The 24,162-nt window shown below is 39.4% G+C and overlaps 2 protein-coding genes across 6 annotated transcripts in view; one reads left to right on the forward strand and one right to left on the reverse strand.

The window, feature by feature from the left end:
* The window catches only part of micu1 (mitochondrial calcium uptake 1), a 77,674-nt gene extending 68,069 nt beyond the window's left edge, over nucleotides 1–9,605 (forward strand). For all 3 annotated transcript variants that reach the window (XM_079440389.1, XM_079440388.1, XM_079440390.1), the window contains 4 exons: nucleotides 336–473; nucleotides 1,351–1,459; nucleotides 7,022–7,111; nucleotides 7,640–9,605. In XM_079440389.1, coding sequence (XP_079296515.1) covers nucleotides 336–473; nucleotides 1,351–1,459; nucleotides 7,022–7,111; nucleotides 7,640–7,803 — 501 coding nt within the window. In that variant the 3' untranslated portion in view covers nucleotides 7,804–9,605. The remainder of the gene's footprint in view (nucleotides 1–335; nucleotides 474–1,350; nucleotides 1,460–7,021; nucleotides 7,112–7,639) is intronic.
* nolc1 (nucleolar and coiled-body phosphoprotein 1) lies at nucleotides 9,323–23,726 on the reverse strand. 3 transcript variants are annotated; one of them, XM_079440387.1, is made up of 14 exons: nucleotides 23,600–23,726; nucleotides 22,944–22,999; nucleotides 22,701–22,837; nucleotides 22,067–22,176; nucleotides 21,853–21,970; nucleotides 20,136–20,266; nucleotides 19,862–19,985; nucleotides 18,914–18,970; nucleotides 18,342–18,410; nucleotides 17,704–18,243; nucleotides 14,808–15,857; nucleotides 13,813–13,916; nucleotides 10,236–10,296; nucleotides 9,323–10,131 (listed from the first exon to the last, which is right to left on the reverse strand). In XM_079440387.1, the coding sequence occupies exons 1-13, from the start codon at nucleotides 23,708–23,710 to the stop codon at nucleotides 10,276–10,278; spliced, it is 2,628 nt and encodes an 875-aa protein (XP_079296513.1). In that variant the 5' UTR covers nucleotides 23,711–23,726; the 3' UTR covers nucleotides 9,323–10,131; nucleotides 10,236–10,275. The 3 variants fall into 3 exon arrangements, with proteins under 3 accessions (XP_079296513.1, XP_079296511.1, XP_079296512.1); XM_079440385.1 differs by having other exon boundaries at nucleotides 10,236–10,319; XM_079440386.1 differs by lacking the exon at nucleotides 18,914–18,970 and having other exon boundaries at nucleotides 10,236–10,319; nucleotides 23,600–23,713.
* Between the last annotated feature and the right edge of the window lie 436 nt (nucleotides 23,727–24,162).

Below are 24,162 nucleotides of genomic sequence, written 5' to 3' on the forward strand. Positions count from 1 at the left end.
TATGAAAGTATGAGAAACTGACACAGATTGAAATTCAACCCTGGCTTTCAATGGCAGTTTATGTTTCAAACCTGACGCATTCACAATGGTTGAGTAGGTAATTGCTGAATTTTCATTTTAAATGAAGCTAATGGTCAAACCCTAATGCATTCCAACCAGATTGCTGCCAGATACTTTAAACCCTCCGATCCTTTATGACCTGGCACAGCTGTGCCCATGCTTAAGTATTCAGCTGAACATGAATTGTAAATGATATTGACTAGCTGAGCACAAGATTCACTTCTGAGGCCATTATTCATCATTCCTCCTCTGTGTGTGTGTGTGTGTGTGTGTAGTTTGAGAGGAATGATCCAGTGGATGGCAGGATCACAGAGAAGCAGTTTGGAGGAATGCTGCTGGCCTACAGTGGAGTTCAGTCTCGCAAACTCAAACAGATGCAGAAGAACCTCAAAAGGATGTTCAAGGATGCTCAGGTGGGCAATCTGCCAGTCTGAAAAAGTTGTGTGTGTGTTGGTGAGGTGTCACTGTTAGAAGAGCACAGCGAGTCCTCACTCTCTTTGTGTTCTTGCAATCTTTTCCGTCGTCCTTTTCCCATTCCCTCTTAAACCCACGTCCTAACCAGGTCAGAGCCAAGTCATGGCTCTTGAGAGCTGAAAGAAGTGATCAACGCTTCCAAAATATGTCACAATCTGTCCAACAATCTACTAGTCAATTAGTGAAACTGACTAGTTTCAATATACATAAGCGTCTAAACGTTTGGGGTCAATAAAATTATTTAATGTTTTTGAAAGAAGTCTCTTCTTCTCACCAAGGTTGCATTTTGATAAAAAATGCAGTAAAACAGTAACATTGTGAAATACCTTTACGATTTAAAACGGTTTTCTGTTTAAGTGCATTATACATATAATTTATTTCTGTGATCAAAGCTGAATTTCTTCTGTGATCAAAGCTGAAATGCTTCGAGCCCCCCAACCCCTTAAAAAGCTGAAGGAAAATTTGATTCGTCATGATATGACATTAATATACAGAAGGGGTCGGTAACCTTTTTGACCTGAAGTAGCATTTTTAATTTTTCTTGTTAATCTTTTATGTTCATTTAGATGATCACAGAGGTGAATGAATCAGAAGGAGGTCAAATAGATAATTTGATAAGTAACAAATTATAGCCTGGTTTTTATCTTGAGGATTCAGTTTTAATGGCTCATTATACTTACTGAAATGTTTCGCAGTACATGTAGTGCTGTTTTATGTGTATGTGTCTCTCGTTCTGTAATTTTATCCTCTTATTAAACGAAATGGTTTTAGTAATGCAGTTAATTTTAGCATCCTCCATTTCTCTCTGTCTCACAGGGCATCACGTTTGAAGAAGTGGAGAACTTCTTCACATTCCTCAAGAATGTCAATGATGTCGACACCGCTTTGAGTTTCTATCACATGGCAGGCGCCTCGATAGATAAAGGTACAGATGTACAAACACGCCAGCAAATACATGAGCCCTCAGCCGATTCCTTGTAAACATTTAGTTTGGAAGCTGAAGTTGCGTTTCAGTCAAGCAATCAGTTTTGTGTGTGATATACTTCAGAGGGTCAGTGGGCAGTTCGTGGGCACGTTGTCTGACTCGGAGTCTGCTACAAGACTAACTTGGCAATGCAAGAATTCCCAGCTGTAATCTCCATGTTGCATCACCTCTTCCTGTTCTCCTCCCTCTCGCTCACTCCCACCAGCAGCGGAGCCACTCAGCCAGATGCTTCCCATTTCACTGCAGCTGGCGCTCTTCCCAGCAGTACTTTAGCAATCTTCTCTCCTCCTGGCTCTTCACATGGCCCTCTCTCTTTGTTACCTGGACATATTCAGGCAATGCAGAAAGTCTCTAAAGTATCATTAGATGTCCTTCTCGTTTAAATACAATCACTTTTCCGGTCCTTCAGCCTGTATTAGATTTCTGTGCAGGGTTACAGCCTTTAAAGCTTGTGTGCAGAGACAACTTAATGCTTTTGAAGAAGAAAAATCAAATTTGAGTTGTGCTTGCTCATGCAATGCTAACTGCCATGATCTAAGTGGGTAATAGAGTGCATTAGTGCCCGCCCACTTTTTCAGCAGTACTGGTTCCAGAATTATTTTTCCCAGAGAGGTTTTAAAAAGGCTTTTGTTAAAGAATTATGAGCCATGAACCAAACCAGCCGACTACGAGGAGAATCACAACAGTGAGAACTAGGGATGGGCGTATCGATCCTGAAGTATCTATACATATATATATATATATATATATATATATATATATATATATATATATATATATATATATATACACCCCTCTCCGAAAGTATTGGGACAGTGAGGCCAATTCCTTTATTTTTGCTGTAGACTGAAAACATTTGGGTTTGACATCAAAAGAGGAATATCAGACAAGAGATGTACATGCCGGCTTTTATTTCCAGGTATTTACATCTGGATCTGACACGCAACTTAGAAGATATCACCTTTTGTTTGAACCCACCCATTTTTCATGTGAGCAAAAGTATTGGAACAGATAGAATTAACAGATTAAAGTGAAAAAGACTTAATATTTAGTTGCAAATCCTTTGCTTTCAATAACTGCATCAAGCCTGTGATCCATTGACATCACCAAACTTTTGCATTCTTCTTTTGTGATGCTTTTCCAGGCTTTCAGCGCAGCCTCTTTCAGTTGTTGTTGGTTTTGGGGGGGTTACCCCCTTCAGTCTCTTCTTTAGCAGGTAAAAGGCGTGCTCTATAGGGTTTAAGTCTGGAGATTGACTTGGCCAGTCTAAAACCTTCCACTTCTTGCCCCTGATGAACTCCTTTGTTGTTTTGGGTCATTATCTTGCTGCATGATGAAGGATCTCCCAATCAGTTTGGTTGCATCTTTCTTTAAATTGGCAGACAAAATGTTACTGTAGACTTCTAAGTTCATTTTGCTGCTGTCATTATGTGTTACATCATCACTGAAAATTAATGAGCCCGTCCCAGAAGAAGCCATGCAAGCCCAAGCAATGACATTACCTCCACTGTGTTTCATAGATGAGCTTGTATGTTTAGGATCATGAGCAGATCCTTTCTTTCTCCAAACTTTAGCTTTTCCGTCACTTTGGTAAAGATTAATCTTTGTCTCATCAGTCCATAAAACTTTGTCCCAGAATTTTTGAGGCTCATCTCTACTTTTTGGCAAATTCCAGCCTGGCCTTCCTATTCTTCTTGCTAATGAGTGGTTTGAATCTTCTGGTGTAGCCTCTGTACTTGTGATCATGAGGTCTTCTGCGAACAGTAGATTGTGATACCTTCACTCCTGCCCTCTGGAGGTTGATGCTGATCTCACTTACAGTTGTTTTAGGGTCTTTCCTGACAGCTCTCACAATGTTTCTGTCATCAACTGCAGTTGTTTTCCTTGGTCCACCTTTTCGATGTCTGTTACTTAGTACACCAGTGGCTTCTTTCTTCTTCAGGACACTCCAAATGGTTGAAATGACTATGGCCAATGTGTGTGCAATGGCTCTGATTGAGTTTCCTACTTCTCTCAGCTTCACAATTGCTTGTTTTAGAAGGTGCTATCTTCTAAGTTGTGTATCAGATCCAGATGAAAATACCTGGAAATAAACCCCGGCATGTACATCTCTTGTCTGATATTCATCTTTTGATGTCAAACCCAAATGTTTTCAGTCTACAGCAAAAATAAAGGAATTGGCCTCACTGTCCTGATACTTTTGGAGGGGAGTGGAAAGTATTGATACTCAAATAAAAATATCGATACTAAGGTGTATTTTATTTACCAGTGATTTGATTTATTTTTATTGTTATTTCACAATAATTGAAATTGTAGCCTACATAGTTTGTGCAATTAGTTTTATTTAAATTGAATGTTAAAAGTTCATATTGATCATGTTCTATTCTGTAATGTTAGAATAAATCATATACTCTCAAAATAAAAAGGTTGCATTTTATGCATGCAACAGCCTAGCGGTTTTACTTGACCATGGTTTTACTTCAACTTTAGTATTTGCAGATTTCCATATACCACTACAGTAAACAGATTTTAACCATGTGTAAACAAAAACATGACCTAATAAGTTGCAATTAAGGCATATTGAATTTTAAAATGTGTTTCAAATATAGGGTTAAGTGGGTATCATTACTCATTTTACTATTAGTAATTTAATAATTTAATAAATTTCATAATTTAGAAGTATCGTATTGGTATCGATATAGATTATACTTGCCTTTAAAAGTATCAGTATCGTATCAAAAACAAAAATAAGTGGTATCACCCATCCCTAGTAAAAACTTTGATTTGAAGCAAGAATGTATTTGAAAATCGGACAATTTTTTTTTTTTTAAAGCATATGTAGACGACTTGATGATATGCAGCGCTAAAGATCTCTTTTGGTGCACTTTACTCACTGCATCTCAGCATCATGGGTAATGTGTTTTTGTTTTGTTTTTTATATCACAAATTACATTATTAATCACAATTACAAAAAAGCGCAAACAATCCACACATAATGAAACACATACAATCAAATAGCAGCCTCAGAGCTCACAACAGGTCTATTTATCAGTTATTGTTAAAAATCAGTTTCCCTGTGGAGTTTTTACCTCCGATCTATTGCCAGCTGGTTGAAGAAAATCCCGCTCCAAGTCTCTGTAATATATTCTGGTCTCTAGAAATGGTTTAGGTACCTGCTTCAGAATGAGTCTAGGGTTTTGTTTACCCTGTTTATCGTTCCAGAAGCTGCACACATGGCTCAATAGAGTGTGAAGGTGCGGACACGCTTCCAAAGGCAGTCAGAAATCATTCGTTAGTGACAGTTGGTGAACTGAGGTAAAATAATCATCCAGTGCTGCGTTAGCGCTGGCGTCTCTGCTCTTCACCGCGTGTGGCACTACATCAGGGCTGCCCTCCGTACATCCGCACACTTCCACACAGACCTTATCTCACGATTGATTCCACTCGGCGTAGGATGATAACTCCATGTCTCTCTTTTATTTCTCCGTCCGTCTCTCTGATCTCTAGCCCATAATGCCCAGAAACTCTGAATCACTGATCCTCATGAAGACAAAAGAGGCTTTTTATCAGCTTGTCATCTTTGGAATCGCTTTCTTCCTCGTCTGTATTCTGATTTCAAGGCTGTCTGCAAGGTTAGACGCTGTCAGACTTACTGTGATGGATGCTTTTTGGCTTGTCTGGCTTCTCCCTCACCCTTCCTGTGACCGCTAATGACCTTCTCTTATGTTCCCAACAGGCACTTTTCTCACTCTTTCGCTGTAAGAGTATAATTATAAACAGAATTGTTCATAATAATAGGTTGTCATTAATGATAATTGAAGGTATCGTACAAGATAATTTTGTTTAGAAGATAACGTAGTTTTGTTCCTACACCTAGCATCTTGAAGCATCTTGGAGACATTGCCACAGTTCTTCAGTTTTTGTTTAGTTTCTTCATGTCATTCTACTGTTGTCTGACTCCATGTGCAAACAAAAATCTCACTGGATTATTACAATTAATGGCAAAATGAATGTTTGGAGATGTAAACTGATATTTCCTACTGACACACTACAGCAAAAGATAGTTTTGTTTTTTAGTTAACAACACTGGATTTCATTATTTTAAATAATTGTGTATTTATAGTTTATCCTTTTTGGATTCAAAAAAATTGCGATTGTCTTTTTGGTGAATGATACATAGCCTTGGAATTATTGCTAAAGCAAGGTATTCTAGGCAGAATAATTAAATCGGCAGTGTTTTGGACTGTCTGGGGCTTGTCTATGATACCTTAAAATACTGCTTATGGAGGCAGCTCAGGTTTTGGAATAGCGCTGAAATGTCCCACTTCCTGACGGATATTATTGAAATAGGTGTCATGAGCTATCACTCCCGTCTCTGTGACAGCACAAGGCTCTGTAAACAGGGAGAAAAAAAGGGTCAGAGGAGCAGCCCAGGCTTGTATGAGAAACCCTGTCTGTCAATCATTTTGCAAATTCACTTACATGCAGGGTGGAGTTTGGAAGAAAGGAAGTATGGTTGAGTTATAATGTAATAATATGATTTTTAAAGAATTAACAGTGTAGAAAAATGAACCGCGTTTAGCATATTTAATTAAGTTTGTTATCGGAGTGTCTATTTTACACTTAGTGCTAATAGCCCGCCTTGTTGGCAGAGGCTGTTTACACTAACTCCGCCCACCAGCGTGTGATTGGGCCAGTCAACATTATAAAATAAACTCTTGTAGTTCATCAGCTCCAGTGGTCGACCCGGGTTCGAATCCGCCTTTTGCCAAACTTTTTTTCCTCCCTTTTCCAATCTCATAACACATCATAAAGGCATTTATGTTCAATAAAAATTAAGGAAATAACCAAAAAGTTGAAAATAGAGTAGGTGTAGGGAGGGCTTTATTTTCCCAATAAGGTGGCATCCATTTAATAATTTGAATTAAAATGATCATTTACAGTCAATATGTTATTATTGCATACTGTTTTGTAATGTAATACAATACTGAAGTGCAGATATTTAGTAGTATAAATAGCAGAAAATCCTGCTCTTTTAACTGTAAATAGAATCTGTAGCTACTTGCACTTAGTGTAAAGAGCCTTTATTGCTATTTACATTTAGTGCAAATAGCCAGTGCCGTGTTATTTTTTGACAATATTTATCAATGTGATGTACTTATCAATGTGAAATAACAATGACATTATTCATATGAAGTGTTTTGAATGGAATGTGAACATTGGCCAGTGTGATCTGCAACCTGGAGATGTTTGTTAAAAAAAATACAATTCCCTCTAAAAGGACAATGTTACACGGATCGTGCAAATTGTCACATGACCAGAGTAGTTTACTGAGGACACACCACCACCTCCTAGACATCATCTTTATCTTGCTGTCGGTTCTCCCTCCTCTTCTTGTGAGATGTCCTCAGCAGGGAATGAATGTCCAGTATTGATCAAGCCCACCGAGACAGTATCCAGTAATCAAGCTCCTCTTCATTCATCTCTCTGCTCTCTCCGCAGCCACCATGAAGCAGGTGGCCCGCACCGTGGCCAAGGTAGAGCTGTCTGACCACGTGTGTGACGTGGTGTTTGCACTCTTCGACTGTGACGGTGAGTGTGTGTGTGTTTATCAGGTCCCTGTTTGAATTTGGAAAGCAGCGATATAATTTTTTGAGACTGGTGACACTGGTTGATAGACTGATGGACAGTTAAGTGCTAGTACTAATATAGCAGATCACCCCAGCATTATAAAACAACATGGTTTTAGACTTTAATGTTTCAAGTATAACATCAGATCAGATTATATCGGTCATCATATCACTAAATATCAAGAGAACGTGAATATATGCAAGTTTTAATAATTATTGTATTTATTTATTTGAATTAAGTTTAAGCATCTTTAAACATGAAACATTTCCAGTCCAGTTCCGTTTCTTTTGTGCATGGTGCTATTTATGCGACAGATGTTGTAAACGAGTTTTTTGTTTAGTTTTTTATGGGTGTATTTTAACAAGTACAATTGCATGAGCACAGCACCAGACCTGCTGCATCAGTACTTGAAATTCTGCTGAGGGTTGAGAAGCATACTGACGGTGATAATTCTCTCTCATGCTTTATTTAATTTGCTCTTCTTTTTAGGAAATGGGGAGCTGAGTAATAAGGAGTTTATCGCCATCATGAAACAGCGGCTGATGCGTGGGCTGGAGAAGCCCAAGGATATGGGTTTCACCCGGCTGGTGCGCGCCATGTGGAAGTGTGCCCAGGACACCGCCTGGGACTTTGCCATGCCGAAACAGCAGTAACAGCTGAGGTTACGCTCCATATGGAGTATAATCATTAAGGGATGAACTCCTTTGGAAGGCACATCTGATAACACGCATGCTACGATGACCACAGTTCATCCTCGGGCCCTTCTGTGCCCTCCTACAACTCTACTCAACATCCAGACAGAGCTCACTATCTTGTATTTATTTCTTGCTGTCGGCCAGTTCTGGAGTCGAATGCACAATTCTACATACACCTAGAATGTGAAAACAACAGCGAGAGGTCATTATCAAGTGAATAATGTTAGGATTTACTCAGATAATTTATGATATTCAGCTTTGATTTTAAAACACTCACCATCACTTTTTCAGCAAAAAGCTCATTATTTTGCACTCCTGTTGTCAAATGTGTCTCATCCTCCACTTCAGAACAGAATTATTAGCATCCAATGACAAGCAATATCCATGTTGTTATGAGCTGCATTAATATTTTGAAAACCTCATTGTTGAATGGCTTTATTAGAGTGATGCTATTAAAACATTTGACATTATTTAATATTATCATGAAATGATAAAGAGCTCATATATTTGCATATATTTTTTTAATGAATACAAAACAACTTAAATAGACACTTAATGGTGAAGGTGAGGTGTGTATTATATAATTGAATTGACTTTGCTGCAGTATGAGCAGCGTTTTAGACATCCACCCCTGGGCAGCGTTACATTAATCTGAGGTGAATTAGTATTTGCTCCCTGCTGAATAACTCACAGCTCTTCTTCTGTGCTAATGTAAGGACATACCCATGAGCCTCTTTCATCGTCACATTAAACTTTTCTAGTCACCATCCGTCATAGATCTCTGATAAACAATGAATTTATTAAACTTACAGCAGAGCTGGCTGGACGAATCTGGGGTTTGACGGTCAACTTTCTTTTCAATACATGACACTGCAGATGTGTCTGCCGTATGAAGGGCTGCAAAACTTGGGAGCCAGTAACACAACCACTGTGTTGTCTTAAGAACTAGTATGTTTTGGATTCAAATTAGACCAAAGAAAGCACATGCAATAAAAACTTGGAGGACTAGAAATTGGGTAACGGGTAAAACCATGCCATACAGCTTTTTATGCGATCAGCCACAGATCCAAGCAGGCTTCTGGGTACTTTTCTTGAATTATTTGTCTGGAGAGAATACTATAATCTAACGGCAGGAAAAGCAACACTTCACTTTTGGGTATCACAAACTAACAATGAATCTATAATATTGAGTATATAAAAGTGTTTGTAAAATTAGTTAACACTAATTCATAAGGGTCAATTAAAGATGAAGAGATGTGTTTTTAGCCGTTTCTTGCAGATGACTAAGGACTGCTTGGATTGAGTTGGGCAGGTCATTCCACCAGACTTCAATAACAGTTCAGAGAGTAAACCTGTAGACTTGTGACTCCTGGCATAGTGTTTTATAAGATTTAACCTAAGATTTCATAAATATGGATTAAACCCAGCTGAGCTTCTGAGAGAACTTAAACACATTTGGTCAAAAACAGACAAAGTTGAGTTTCAGTCCAAGTTTTAATTACAGTTACAAGACTGATCATAAAGGAGACCAAATTACAAAATCCTGCGTAACATGAAACCATAAAAGATTAAAACGAAAACCGAATGAGGATAATTCGTGTCTTTCTATAAGGGTGGTCTTCCAGTGTCTGTCAAACAGAAGTGGGCGGAGTCATTAACTACACAGCTTCTTCAAATCAGACAAATCACCAGGCTCAAGATACATGGATAGGCTCGTAAAATGTTAACGCAACCATAACAATGACATTTCTTTGACGTATAATAATAAAAAAGAAAATCACTCCATTTCTAGTATATTAACAATTACCTGTTAGAGCAACAGTTCATAATTTGTCATGCCAGCTTTAAGAAACATTTTACAGTGAAGCCATGACCATGTTTTACATATAAGCTAATCAAAAGGCCTAAACGCAATGAACCGGCGCCACCATGTGGTCACCGTGTGTAACTGCATGAAAGATTGTGAAAAAAAAAAGACAGCCATACACCTCTATTCCTGCTTTCTTCAGTCAATTCCGGCCCATGTCAGCAGGAACAGAGGGTAGACGAGTCAAAACAGTGCTTGCTAGAGCTGATATAGCAACAAATGGGACAGAAATACATGGAGAGTTCAGAGAGTTTGTGATCTCAGTCACTGTCAAACTTAATGGAGTTCACGGAGGTGGAGATTGCGCCGCCACTATAACTGCCACGCTTCTTCTTGGTCTTCTCATGCCGGAAAGACTTGCCCTTAGTAAATTTAAGTACATTGTTGGCCTTCTCGCCCCAGTCACTGTTGGCTCCCATCTAGAAGTAAATAACAAGAGTCAAAAGAATTAAAGCACTATACGTGCACAAAGACTCCTTACAGTAAACGTTGACCTAATATGCATTCAAGTTTATCATCTTACCTTTGCGTCGAATGAATTGTCTGCCAGGCGGGGGTCCACCTCAATTTCCTCGTCTCTTACTCTACGAAAAGGAGTATTGCTTTCCTTTAGAATTCATACAACAGAGAGACAGACAGAAATCCCTTTAAGCACAAGTGCGTAAGCAAACTGAGTGGTGTGGAGCTTCCTACTCTGGGAACATGAGTGGAACGAGGAACTCTTGCCTCTTCTAAAAGCTATAAACTTGTGTTTAAAATATGGGAGTGTGTATCTACACGACTTGTTGGCAGAGGCTATTTACACTAACTCGGCCCACCAACGTGTGATTGGGACAGTCAACGCTACAAAAGATGGTCAGCAGCCATCAGCTCTAGTGGTGCAGATGGTAAAATGTGTGTAGTATTCATTGTGACGCAGTTCCAATCCGCCTTTTGGCAAACTTTTTTTTCCCTCCCTTTTCATTATCGGGTAGGGTTAGGGACGGCTTTGTCCCAATAAGGTGGAATCCATTTAATAATTTTATCAAGTTATTGCATACTGTTTTATAATGTAATACAATACTGAAGTGCAGATATTTGCCACTATTTGCAATTAGTATAAATAGCAAAAAATCCTGCTATTTTAACTGTAAATAGAATCTGTAGCTACTTGCACTTAGCAGTATTTTTTAGTGATATGCTATTTACACTATTTTCACTAAGTGTGAATAGAATCCATTGCATTTATTTAAGTAAGAGTTTTAAAGGGGCCATGAACTGCCTCTTTTTTATTTTGTACTGTTCTCTGAGGTCCACTAATAATGTTATCAAGATTTTTACGAGGGATGCTCATATTGACCGTTTAACTGTTTTTCTTACGTTTGCTGCATGGTGAAAAAAATAAAAGGTTATAGGGTACATAAGTTGAGTGACATTTGTTTACAGGTGCGTGTCGACACGTGCAGTGTGGCTATACAGACATATTTCACTGAGTAAGCACCTGCTTCACCTTCAAGTTAACTGATGTAGAATACGCAACACAATGGCAAGTGGCAATACTGGATAAATGGTTATCAGAGTGAATCCGTGAATGTATTCAAAATCTGAATGGATTATAGCCTAGAAACTGCCCTTACAATCACTGGAAAGCGGTCACTCATCTTACGTGTTATTCACGATCTCACAGAGTTAATAAGCAATAAAAGAAACTTTACACTGCGCAATTAATCTCGCATTAAAACAAGTGGACACATGATGTAAATAAGAGTTTGTGAACATGTAGAACTGAACACCAGAATGTTGGGTGGTGAGTGGATTGTAACTTAACCACCTCTGATTGGCCACCGAGTTAATGAAGTCAACAGATGCGTCTGTGATTGGCTATATTGCTCATGCTGCAAAAACACGCTGTGGATAGAAACATATGACCACTGGATGAAAGTCCCAAACTGCAAATTGATGGGATAATTGTGATGGTGTTTTTGCCGCGGGTCTAACAGTTAACAGGCAGCGCTCCAGTCCATCCATACAGCGTGTCGACATGTTACTAAAAAAAAATAGACATGTACACTGAGGTGTGGGGTGTTTCTCAAACGGAACGGCTGCATTTCATCAAACGTCGCTGAAGGCCATCTCAATCAGAAGGATCCTTGGAAGACAGCCTTCGTTTGGCGTCCTTCATTCAGCTGAATTTGAAGGATGCATGGGATGTATCCTCTGTGAATCACCCACAATCCTTTGTACCCATTTCATGAAAATAAACTGACGAAAAACAAGTCAGTACTGAGCTTGTCTGAATTTATGATGAAATCTAAGACAAAAATAAATGTTTTCGGACATGAAAGGATAGATATCATCTTTTGTTTTGGTGTAAATTACTTACTAAATGCTAAACTGCCAATAATTTAAGCCACAGGGAGATTATAGATTGGCTGTGATTCATATTATTTGGCTTTCTATCAAAGCAATACAATCAAGACTTGTTAAAAGTATTTTTCCAAAACTAAATTTTATTAGTGTTTTCATGCCGTGACTGTGAGGGCGGGAACATGTGACGTAGCCACGTGCACTTGCTAGACCGTCTCAATCTAGCATTTAATGCCGAGGAGTCTAGCCTACAAGACTCTGAAGGACTGAACTAGGAAGGATCCAGCCGTCCGTTTGAGAAACACCCGTGAACAACAAGACAATCTTCAAAGCGCATAGAAGGATTCAGTCTGCGTTTTAGTTTTATCAACTAAATTAGATAATTATTTCATTCATATATATTTAGCGTTATTCTTTATATGATCTTATTCTGTTTTTCTCTGTTCTCAGAAGCGCTGCGTGATCATTTGAGGATGTGTGAATCCAGGTTGTTGTTGCTCTGTATGCATGTTAAAATAAAATCAGATTCTATTTGAATTGAATCCTAATTTATTCAAATTGTAGCGGTCAGGAAAATGAACTGAAATGAGCTGTTTTAACCCCCTCATCAGAACGCTCTGGCAGATTGTAGACTCGGAAGTAAACGCCTACTGCTGTGATTGGTTAACAGTTGTGTGTTTGACAGTCTAGGACCTTCGCAGACAGATGCTGCTGTGATTTAGGTTAAAAACGCATAAATGCACAATTCATATCAAACTATCTGCACAAAGCAATAGTGAGCACGTAATAACTCACTTGTGTGGAGCAACCTCACATCCAGTATTTTCGACAGCATTGTCTTTTAGTTTCAATCTTTCTGAAAATCCCACATCAAATGTTCCTTGTTTGTAAACGAAGCCACAGCAAAATGAAGGGAACAAAGGACAGAGTTCTTACTGACACGGTCTGGCACGTCATTAAATATAAAGTTCATTCACTCTTTCCTAACACTAGGATCAGAAGGAAGGCAATGTAAAAACTGTTTTTCCACAGCTCAGGACAGTTGGACATTACGGTGGAAAATTATATAAATACTGTTCAGTTTCTTGCACAGACCGATTGTTTCATGTCTTAAGACTTCAATGTATCGTCACGAGCCGCAGGGTTTAATTTGGTTTTGTCTGTGTATGTTTTTTTTGTCTTAAAGCCGTGGGTCCCATTGACTGACATTATATGACTGACAGACTGCAACGGTTTGAGTTAAAAAAAAAAAAAAAAAACATTTGTGTTTTACTGAAGAAACCTACATCTTGGATGCCCTGGGGGTAAAGCAGATAAACATCAAATTTTCATTTTTGGGTGAACTATCTCTTTAAGAAACCTAATTCAGCTTAAAGCCTAGGATTAAACGGCTTGATTCATATGGATTACTTTTGAGTCGTCAGTTTTTGTGGAGACTTTCACTCTGATTTTATTAAAAATATCGTAATTTGGGTTTCAAAAAAAAAAAAAAAAAAAAGTGTCTTGGGTTTGGAACAACATGGTGAGTAAACAATAATTTTCATTTTGGGTGAATTATCCCTTTAACACTTAAAGGATGTAAAGCACCAGTGCTGCTTGCATCAAATAAATAAATACTAGCATATAGACTTCAGCGATATTTCCAGGTCATGTCTTGTCTAGAATCACCCACCTCCAGATTCCCAATGTGTTTGAATATGCACTGTGCAAGAGCCAACATCAACACAAGCATGCTCACAATCACAGCCCTTTACCTTCTGTTTGGTTCTGGGGAAAGTCTGAGGTGTGGATGTGGTGACTTTTGTATTCTTGGGTGTTGTCATTTCTTCCTTTTTCCCCTTTTTTTTGCTCTTTGTGCCTGTGATCAGAAAAGAGGAATGAAAAACAATGTGAGTGGTTTACAATGGTGCAGAAGGCTAAATGCTTTAGAAGATGATAAATATCATTATTATTATTATATTCCCTAACCAGGCATGACCAGATGGAACAAATGCCCTCTCTTCCAAGCTAATCTGAGTGTGTTGATTTGGCCTGCCACAAGCAATATGACATTTGTTTGGATGGGTGGCTTTTATGGCTCCATTTCAAAGTGAGCGTCCTACATAGGCAGCAATTCAAGTCATCACAGGTGTGCTACCAATTTTTATCCAAGACAGCAGACAAAACCAGAAAACTGTTGAGTGCAAATAATTCAATGCCAAAGTAGTATTGATAATGTACCATAATATTTGCACGTGTTGTGCAGTCCTGTATGTGGTACATGAGACATGACGGGGTTATATTTTAATGCTTTTGTTAGTCAGTTGAACCCACTAGATGCAACTTCCTGCTGCGTGGCTCATTCAAAACCTGTCAATAAACCAACGGTGATGCTTCTCAATTGTTTTTCTATGTAAACATGCACTAAACGTACATTTTTGACTTGCACTTTTCCATTGCACAGACCTTTGTCTTGCGTCCTGCGTGAAAAGCCCATTTAAATGTGCGTCTCACACATAAATCATGTTTTCAGAATAACAAGACAAGTTAAACTTATGTCTCAAGACCCCCCCCCCCCCCCTCCTATTCTGCTGCCCTTTATCAAGCACAAGTGCTGAGTGGTGCTTTACTGTTTCTTGGAGTGTCACAGCTGAAATTTGACAGGTTTGATTTTAAGCGTTTACGTAACACATTGAAAGAAATAAAAACGGGCTTGGGAACCAGTAACAAAAAACACCTTACTATCAGATATATTGAGCACTGCAAATACCGTTTGTTGTGACAGGAGTCTTGGCCGTCGTTTCCTCTTCCTCAGACGAGCTGCTGTCTGCTTTGGCCTTAGCAGCCTGTGCTTTTGTAGCAGGTGGTGTTTTCACAGCTGGTGTTTTAGGCGACTCTTCTTCATCAGAACTGCTGTCACTCGAGGATGAAGACTCTGCTGTCTTTTTAGCCGGCGTCTTTGCTGCAGAGGAGGGGGTTTTTGTTGCAGCAGCCTTTCCGTTGGTGACTGCAGGCTTGGCGGGAGTCTTCTTAGCCTCGGTCTCAGAGTCTGAACTGTCAGACTCAGAGCTACTGCTCTCGGCTTTCTTCGCTCTAACTGGAGTCACGGCCGGCTTAGCTGCTGCTGCTTTTGGTGTCACAGTTGTCTTTACTTTCTTCTCATCTTCACTGGAACTGTCCGAATCACTGCTGCTGGACTCAGCTGCTTTCTTACTGGCTGGAGCAGGTGGTTTGGAGGCAGGGGCAGGCTTCTTAGTAGCAGCCGCTGCTGCTGGTTTAGCTTTCTTTGCAGCCGGAGTCTCGTCTTCAGAGTCAGAGCTGTCAGTTTCAGAGTCAGTACTGCTATCAGCTGGTTTAGCAGCAGGTTTAGCTGCAACTGCAGGTTTAGCTGGGGTACCTGGTTTGGATACCGGAGTGGCGGTGGTTTTCTTTTGCGGTTCCTCATCTGATGAGCTGTCCGAGTCTGAACTACTTTCAGCGGCCTTGGCAGAAGGTTTAGCTGCTGAGGTAGATTTGGCTGCGGTAGCCGCAGGTTTGGATACCGGTGTGGTGGTGGCTTTCTTTTGCGGTTCCTCATCTGAAGAGCTGTCTGAGCTGCTTTCCGCTGGTTTACCGGTCGGTTTGGCTGCAGGAGTTGGTTTGGCTGGGGTAGCAGGTTTGGATACCGGTGTGCTAGCAGGTTTCTTTTGAGGTTCTTCATCTGAAGAGCTGTCCGAGTCAGAGCTGGATTCAGCAGGCTTGGCTGCAGGTTTAGGAGTGCTTAAAGGCTTGGACTTAGCTGCTGGTTTCGCAGGTGCCTCATCCTCAGAGCTGTCTGAATCTGTGCGAGATAAAATCTATGAGCTAATACAATCTTGATAAACAGCACCCAAATGGTAATACTCAATTTCTCTTAATTCACTACCAATTTCAAATCTCTCTGTCTTTCAATTTTTCCTCAATATTTCTAAAATGTAAATTACTAGTAGTGCTACCAAGCTCCAGAAAAGAAAGCATAGGGCTTCAGAAAATTTTATAGAAACTTGTCTTTTTCTTTGTATGGAAAATGAGCATCATGAACAGTGCACAAAACATCTCTGTTTGTGTTCTATATATGAGCAGACCTGCCAACCTTTGAACATTTTTGGGAGTACCACTTATGTGATGGGGTGGGGGTGTATATATATTGATATATTTTGTGAGGAACTGCTGTGAGGCATGGACTCTTTTTGGTTTTAGGTCTGCTGCTCTCTCTCTCTCTCTCCCTGTCAGTGTCCTCATCTGATGTCATGTTTTTTTTTTAGCTGCAAGGCATGAACACACACTTTTCTGTCACCGAGCACATAACTTTACACTACTTTGCCAACTTAAATGCCTGGTGAATAGGCAAACTAGCTTGAAAATTATGTAGTGTTAGGATATTGGTATTCATGTTAGATATTTACCAAAGGTCTGCACATACGACAGCTGCACGATTCTGGATAAATTGAGAATCGATTTTTTTTTGTCTCAAACAGAGATCACGATTCTCCCACGAAACAAAATATCCTTGCTGTAGTCTATTTAAAAGTGTTTAATTTGAACGAATTATTAAACATTTAAATTAATATGTATTTATAATATATTTAGTTCATATTAAAATTATGAGAAAGTGGTTTGAATGAATGATTTAATGTCTCACTTGTTTCTTTACCGGATGAATCAGTGTTTTTAAACGAATCTCTTGATTCAATCACAAATAAATTTAAGTCACTTTTTTGCACCTAGTGGCGAAACGATGCAATCGACACAAACCTTATTTGAAGTGCCAGTTAACTTTCAAAAGGTCTATTTTGATCGCTACCATAAACATCAGTGTTTATATCTGAACTATTAGCTTATGAATGACTGTAATACAGAAATAATACTGTGTTTGTGAAGCTGTTACTCAAACACGGTAACTGTCTGCTCTGTCAGCAGCTGAACGCAGATGTGAATGCTCCGGTAACACTTTTTTAAAGGTTTATTAGACACGGGCGAAGCTCTAGTGTAAACATATCAGTATTTATCCAAGTACGTGCACATTTTTGGAGTAAAAGCCCTAATATTAGGACGCTGTTCAGTGAGTGCAGCTATATGTACACTAATAAACCGCAGCAGATCTGACTGAATATGAATGAGCTTTTATTCTGTTCACAGTTCGTCTAGATCTAGAATATCAATGCTATCACGTCAACTCCAGAGGATTAAGTTAACTCAACTCAATATTGTAACTTTCCACATCCACCCCAACATGTTTACCTTAGTTGTAAGTACCGTGTGTACTGTCCTCTTTTCAGAAATCAGACGGCGGGAGTAAAAAAGGTACGAGACCGAGCGGGATTTTGTTTTGTCTATTTGCAGTCTCTTTTTAATGATAGGTCTACGCATTTGTCAAACATCCCACTTGCTAGATGGAGAATGAACCCCGCGCTCTGATTGGTCGAAGTGCTCTTTCATTGCTGTTGCTTGATTGGTTTGTGCTGCACAAAGGCGTAACCAGGTTTTTGCGTAGTTTAAAGTGACAAATCGTACCTGCGTACTTTGAGGTCAAAATGCGTACAGGTTGGCAGGTCTGTATGCCAATTATACATGTTGCAAACGACATGGAAGCAAGTAAATGATTGAATGCAAATGTTTGTACCTTTATGGATGTGATGACAACTGACCTGAACTTGAAGAATCCTTTTTCTTAGCAGGGGTTGTCTTTGGAGGAGCAGCTTTAGCAGGAGCAGCCTTGGCTGGGGTTGGTTTTGTGGCCGGTTTGTCTTCCTCAGACTCGGAGCTAGATGATGATGATTCTTTTGCAGCGGGCTTGACTTTAGCTGGCGTTTTCTTGGCTGGCGCAGGTTTAACCGGGACAACTTTAGCTGCTGGTTTGGCCTCATCGTCAGAGTCTTCTGAGCTTGAAGATGAAGACTTGGCTGCAGCCGGGGTGGCTTTAGCAGGGGCGGCTTTAGTAGGGGCGGCTTTAGCAGGGGTGGCTTTAGCAGGTGCGGCTTTAGCAGGGGTGGCTTTAGCAGGTACGGCTTTAGCCGGTGTGGCTTTGACAGCTGGCTTTGCTGCTTCGTCCTCTGAGCTTGAAGAATCTGAACTTGAGTCCTTTTTCTGAGCAGGAGCAACCTTTGTAGGTGCTTTCTTAGCTGGGGCTGCTTTAGCCGGAGCAGCTTTGGCAGCTGGTTTCTTTGCTTCATCCTCTGAACTTGAATCTGAGAAAAAGAAAGCAGTTTATTAGCACTTTCTGCAACAGAAAAAAAAAAAAAAAAAGTCTCCAAAATGTGGTGATAATCTGCAGAGAGGGCAGTACCAGAGCTGTCAGAACTGGATGAGTCCTTCTTAGCACTAGCTTTGGGAGTCGCAGTTTTAACTGGAGCTGCTGGGAGACAAATAAAATAAATTGTTTTGCTCCAAGAAATAAAAAACAACTATTTTATATGTAAAACTAATATTTACATGCTTGTATAAAAAGCATAATGAATACTAGTAACTGTAAGACTGATTATTGTAGCAAAAACCAGAGCAAAGAATTTTCTCTGTAAAGGATTCTTAACTTCGAAATGTTACCTTTCAACTATGTTTTTCTAAATTAAAAGTCTATCTTAGGACCAGACATTCAAATTAATCAGTGCTATAATATTCATAAAATACATTTTTTGTACTGAAATTACACTTTTTGTACTATGCTTAGATACAGCTAGTCATAAAATTATTAATTTACAGCTGATTGATAAAAACATGTAAAATTTAATTCTACATTAATGCACCATGCTGCTTATTAATAATGCAACCATTATAACCCCCCTTAACTAAAAATCACTAATGCAGAGCCTCTCGTGGCTTATTGCTGTAGTAACTCATACAGACATTTAAAACTCTTACCAGGGGCTTTGACTGGAGCGGTCAGTGCTTTAGGGGGCGGGACGGCATTGAATTGTCCTGTAAATAGAGATGCTCTTAAATTTCATGCTTGTCTCCGCTTTTTCACATGTTCAAAAAAAGCATTTTAATTATGTTGAGATCACTTGGTCCAGTAAATAAAGCGTAATGATGCACCCATGATGCAACCATAGTTGACAGTATAAAATCCAAGATCACTGTAATACTGGTAGTTTGGGAACACTGATATGCCAGCAAATCCCATTTCTTAAAGGGGTCATATGATGTTGCTAAAAAAATAATATTATTTTGTGTATTTGGTGTAATGCAATGCGTTTACGTGGTTCAAAAAACACATTTTCCACATACGACGTACATTATTGTTGCATAGACAACACTAATTGTGACATTGCTCCACTTTATAGTGTTCACATTGTACAGGTTCAGGAAATAGTCCTCCGTAAAATGCGCTGCACACACTCCAATATTTGGGTTGTACTGTTCTGGAACAGTGTTGTAAATACAACTTAACCACTGATGTCTAGTTGTGTCCTCTTTTGGAAGCCCAAACAAAGTACTTTCGCTTTCACAACGAAACACAGCATCTCCAGGACATGGCGCCGGCGGCAGCAACAACACTACAGCGAGAATAATAGCTCCACCTTTCTTTGCGTAAACATTTGGGCGATGTTTTGCAAATCTTCCCACACCGTGATGTAGACATGTGGGGGTTGGTTTAAATGAACCGTTTTAGGGGGACGTGGACAAGTCTGAACTTTTATAAAGAAAATCTCTTTGGGTTTGAAACTTTAATCTTTGCAACTTTACAGATCTTATCTGTGCACAAACAGCTTGTAACTCTCCAAAGAGAAAGGAAAACATGAAATCGCATCATATGACCCCTTTAATGCACCTTTAAGATTGACCAATGTAAAGGAAAAGTAGTATTACCAGTCTTGGATTTCTTAGTAGGAGGTGCATCTTCATCTGAGGAAGACTCCTCACTGCTGGATTCTGCAGGGGCCGCAGGTTTAGCTGGAGGGGTCTTCACTGGGACTGGTGCTTTTACTGCCGTCTGTGATCAAGTAAGAGGAACTAAATGTAAATTGTGAATAAGTTTGCAAACAAATTTATTTATTTTTTATTCTGAGGAAAAATTAATAAAGTTACAATAGATTTCTAAAGCATTATTTACGTTGGAGTTATAACATGTACGCTGAAGTACCTTAGCTGGAGCCTCGTCCTCAGATTCACTAGAGCTGTCCTCACTGCTGCTACTGTCCTGCTTCTTCTTAGCTGCAGACACTGGAGTGGACGCCGGTTTAGGGGTCCCTGCCACAGGCTTGGCCTTTGCTCCTGGAGACCACAGATCACCACTTTGAATATGTAACTTGCGTTGAACAATTATAGGGGCTTTCGCACTGTGTAGTTCTAGGTAGGCCTGTCACGATAATTAAATAACCACCAAAAGAAACAGAAAAGCACCAGTTTGGTTTTCATGTGAGGGACAGAATTAAAACTTGCTCCAAGATGATATATTTCCATTATAATACTTGGTGTAGATAAAGGTCTGGGGATTCGAATAGAATGACTATATCTTGGGAGAGTTCATTGCTCTCTCATTTCTCTTCTCTGTGTTTGTACCGTGTGGAGTGCAGCAAGCTGTGACTTATGTTGCTTCAAGCACATCATTCTGCACCCTAGATGTGCATAAGAGCTTTGTGCCGCTCTGTTTGAAGCGTTTCACATGATCAACATTTTGCACACAGAAAGACAATTAGAAGCCTTTCTTTTTCCTCATGATTTCTATCTTATTTTCATGAATGTATTTTATAACTACAAATACTGTAGTTAATGGAATAAACTTGTTTAAATTGTATAATGTGCAAAGATATTTTTTCAAGATGTAGTTTTTGCTGCTAAATTACAGTCAGCTAGTTTAATTTCATAGCTTATATATTTTTTTCTCTGTAATGAGGAAGTGAGTATTTAGTGGACTGTGCAGTACTTGGTGCAATTAGTTCCACAAACTCAGTATTGATATTCTGTGGTGTAGAATAAAATAAAATAGCGCTGGTGTTGGATCTGTTTTGGCCGATTCTCAGAATTTGGAATACTCCATGTAATCTTACACTGCAAAATAATAACATCATAATTATTTACTGAACCCTTGAATTAATCACAATTATATAATGAAAGCCTTAAAAACAGACAATTAAATTGCAATAACTGTGACTATTTTTAGACAGTTAATTGTCAGCCAGATTTCATGATCGTGACAGCCCTATTTCAGAATGTGACAGAACCAATTTCTCCCTCGGTCAGTTTTCCTGGTTGCATTTGCACCAGAAGCAGGAACTCTGAAGCGGCCGACAGCGATGTCTTTTTGCGTGGCATTAACAATCGTCAAAAACCAGTGAATGGAGGACGCCGTGATCAAAGCTGTTTTTGTTGTGTGTAGTGGGTTTCGTGATAACGGAGATGGAATGTAAACGCACAATTTACGTGATTGCAAGAGCAAAAAGTTGGGCTAAGAGACTAAATTTCGATAACTTGCAGTGTATATCGTCGAAACTGAGAAAAGAACAACACTGCAGACAACAGGTAAATGCCGTTATCGCGGTTTTCCATGTTCGTGGAGTAAATAAGTTTACATAGCTTTTTAAAAATGCTGGGTAGCCGGTGTTTCACATGCGTTTGGCCAATCAGCGTACGCTTACATCACTGATAGTTCCTATCCTTTCAGACCCTACTCTGGAGTAGGAGCTAATTTATTCCTCCAAACGAACTAAAGAACTAAAACCGTTCCTAGTTCCTGCGGTGCGAACACGCCAAAAAGTGGGTAGTTCCACAATTAGCTCAGGTACAATGAAAAGGTTCTTGTGGTGTGAAAGGCCTTTATACCTGAAACAGTACACATATGAACTCATGCTTCAGCTCACCTGTCGCTGGAGTTTTGGCCGGCTCCTCATCAGAGTCTGACTCCTCGCTGCTGGAACTGGTGTCCTTCTTCCTGGCTGATGCTGCAGGCTGAACAGCAGGTTTCACAGCTGCAGGCTTCTGTACAAAAAAATGAACAAGATCCAGATTCAGGAAGAGTCATCCTAGCAGAGCCATACCACACATGCTCACGTAAACAGCATGCAGCTTCCAGACCTTTGCCGCTGTTTTAGCCTGAGCTTCATCCTCCGAGTCGCTGGAGTCTTCAGAGCTGCTGCTCTTTTTAGCAGCTACAGCTGCTGGCTTCTTTGGAGCAGGAGCTTTCGCTGTTAAAGGCATAACATTTAGTTAAATACTTAGTAATTCATATTTAAGTTAAATAATGGAATGTTTAAACATACACTACTGCACAAAATTTGGGGCCGGTAAGATTTTTTATTTAAGAAATTAATACTTCTATTCAGGAAGGATGTGTTTAAGAACATTTTCAACATTAAGGAATGTTTCTTGAGCACCACATCTGTATATTAGAATTATTTCTGAAGGGTCAGAGTGATGATGCTGAAAATTCAGCTGTGCCATGACAGGAACAAACTACATTAAAAGATATTAAAATACATACTTATTTTAAATTGCAATATTTGATTATACTTTAAGGTATCCCTGTTGCAGTCTAATAGGGATGTGCATCAGCGATCGAGTACTCGATTACTTGGCCGTGACAGCGATGATCAATCATGAAAACTATGATCGTGGGGAAAAAAATATATATATAATTCTGATTGGTTATAGCAGCACCCCGAGCTCTGATTGTTTAGCTTGCAACAGCATGTGGTTCAAAGTTATGTACCTTTTACGACTTTCTTGGCAGGTGCTTTCTCCTCACTACTCAAACTCACTGGATCCTTCTTTGCTTTCTTGGCTGATGGGCCGTTGACCGCCGCAGGGCCACTGGTGACCGCTTTGCGCTTTTTGGTTTCCGGGGACCTTGAGCAGGCAAATCATAGCAATTACAAACCAACAGTGGAAATGAGAGCTGGTATATGACCAACAGTGACCATACAAACAATTATAAGACACAGCTTGTACATACTTCACCCAAAAATTGAAGATGTCCGTGAGACGGTCCTCATTTTGGTCTTGAGGTTTCTAATGAGATGAAACAGACAGTTGTAAATTATATTGTATATATCTGAAGTATTATAAAACTCACATAACACTTTAATACTATATAAAAAGCACAACTGACAAAAGAAACCCGAGCTTTATAATATATCTTCTTAGAGGCAGAGACACTTGGAATCAAAAAGCTAAGACTCCTGTAGCTACACAACACGTGTGGGAATCATTTACATAGGTTATTAGGACATTTGTGATTTCTTGTTTAATTTGACTCCCCTTGGCCTTTGTTCTCCCTTTCCATTTTCTTGTTTGTCAACTTTTATGTTGTAGAATTGTATTATTCTTAATAAAAAGACGACAGAAAGCACTCAACCGGTTGAAAAAGTCTATATTATGATGGATATATAGGTTTGTACAGACATTAACACGTTACATGTGCAAGAAAAACTAAGCTGTAATGACACAGGTCGAAATGATACAAAGACCGGCAGAAATTACACGTATTTAAACACATTTATACAGAAGCTCATAAACACGTGTTCCACACAAACTGCGCGCGCCGACAGACACGATACACCACTACCACTCCCGCGAGAGGTTATAATAAACATGTGAAAGGGCTCTTACCACTTTAGCCTGCTTTAAAAACTCTTTCGCAGCCTTAGCGAACTTATTTTCAACGAGAAACGAGTACACATGCTGGTAGAGATCGCTGGGCACCGTGCCGTCCTGCGCCATCTTCGCTCACTTGTGTGGAGGAGGAGCGTGATTGGCTATTTGACCGTCACGTGGCGTCGCTGGAAATGGCGCACAGTAAGTGCGTCACACACTACCTACACGCTCGCGTTACGCAGTTATATTAATATTAACAATAATCTGAACAGAAATATACAATTTGATGCAGAAGTTATTATTTATATGTATAAGAAGTCAGATGAAATTCTGACAGCTTGTAATGTAAATCAATAAGATCTTTATAACAGCTTAAATATCAGTTGGCACTTAGTAAGATATTTAAATGATTATTTGTATGAGTAAAGCTCTGTGGTTTTAATGGTGGAGGGCAAATATATTATGCAATGCAATACAATGATGATTAATAGCCTAAATATATCTCAAAACCCTGATATTTGATATTTACATTTCAACATAATTTGATAAATTAGGCCTTAGAAATGCATGCATAAAAT

This window comes from Barbus barbus, assembly GCF_936440315.1.
Source record: "Barbus barbus genome assembly, chromosome: 18".
In the NCBI taxonomy this organism is placed as follows: Eukaryota; Metazoa; Chordata; class Actinopteri; order Cypriniformes; family Cyprinidae; genus Barbus; species Barbus barbus.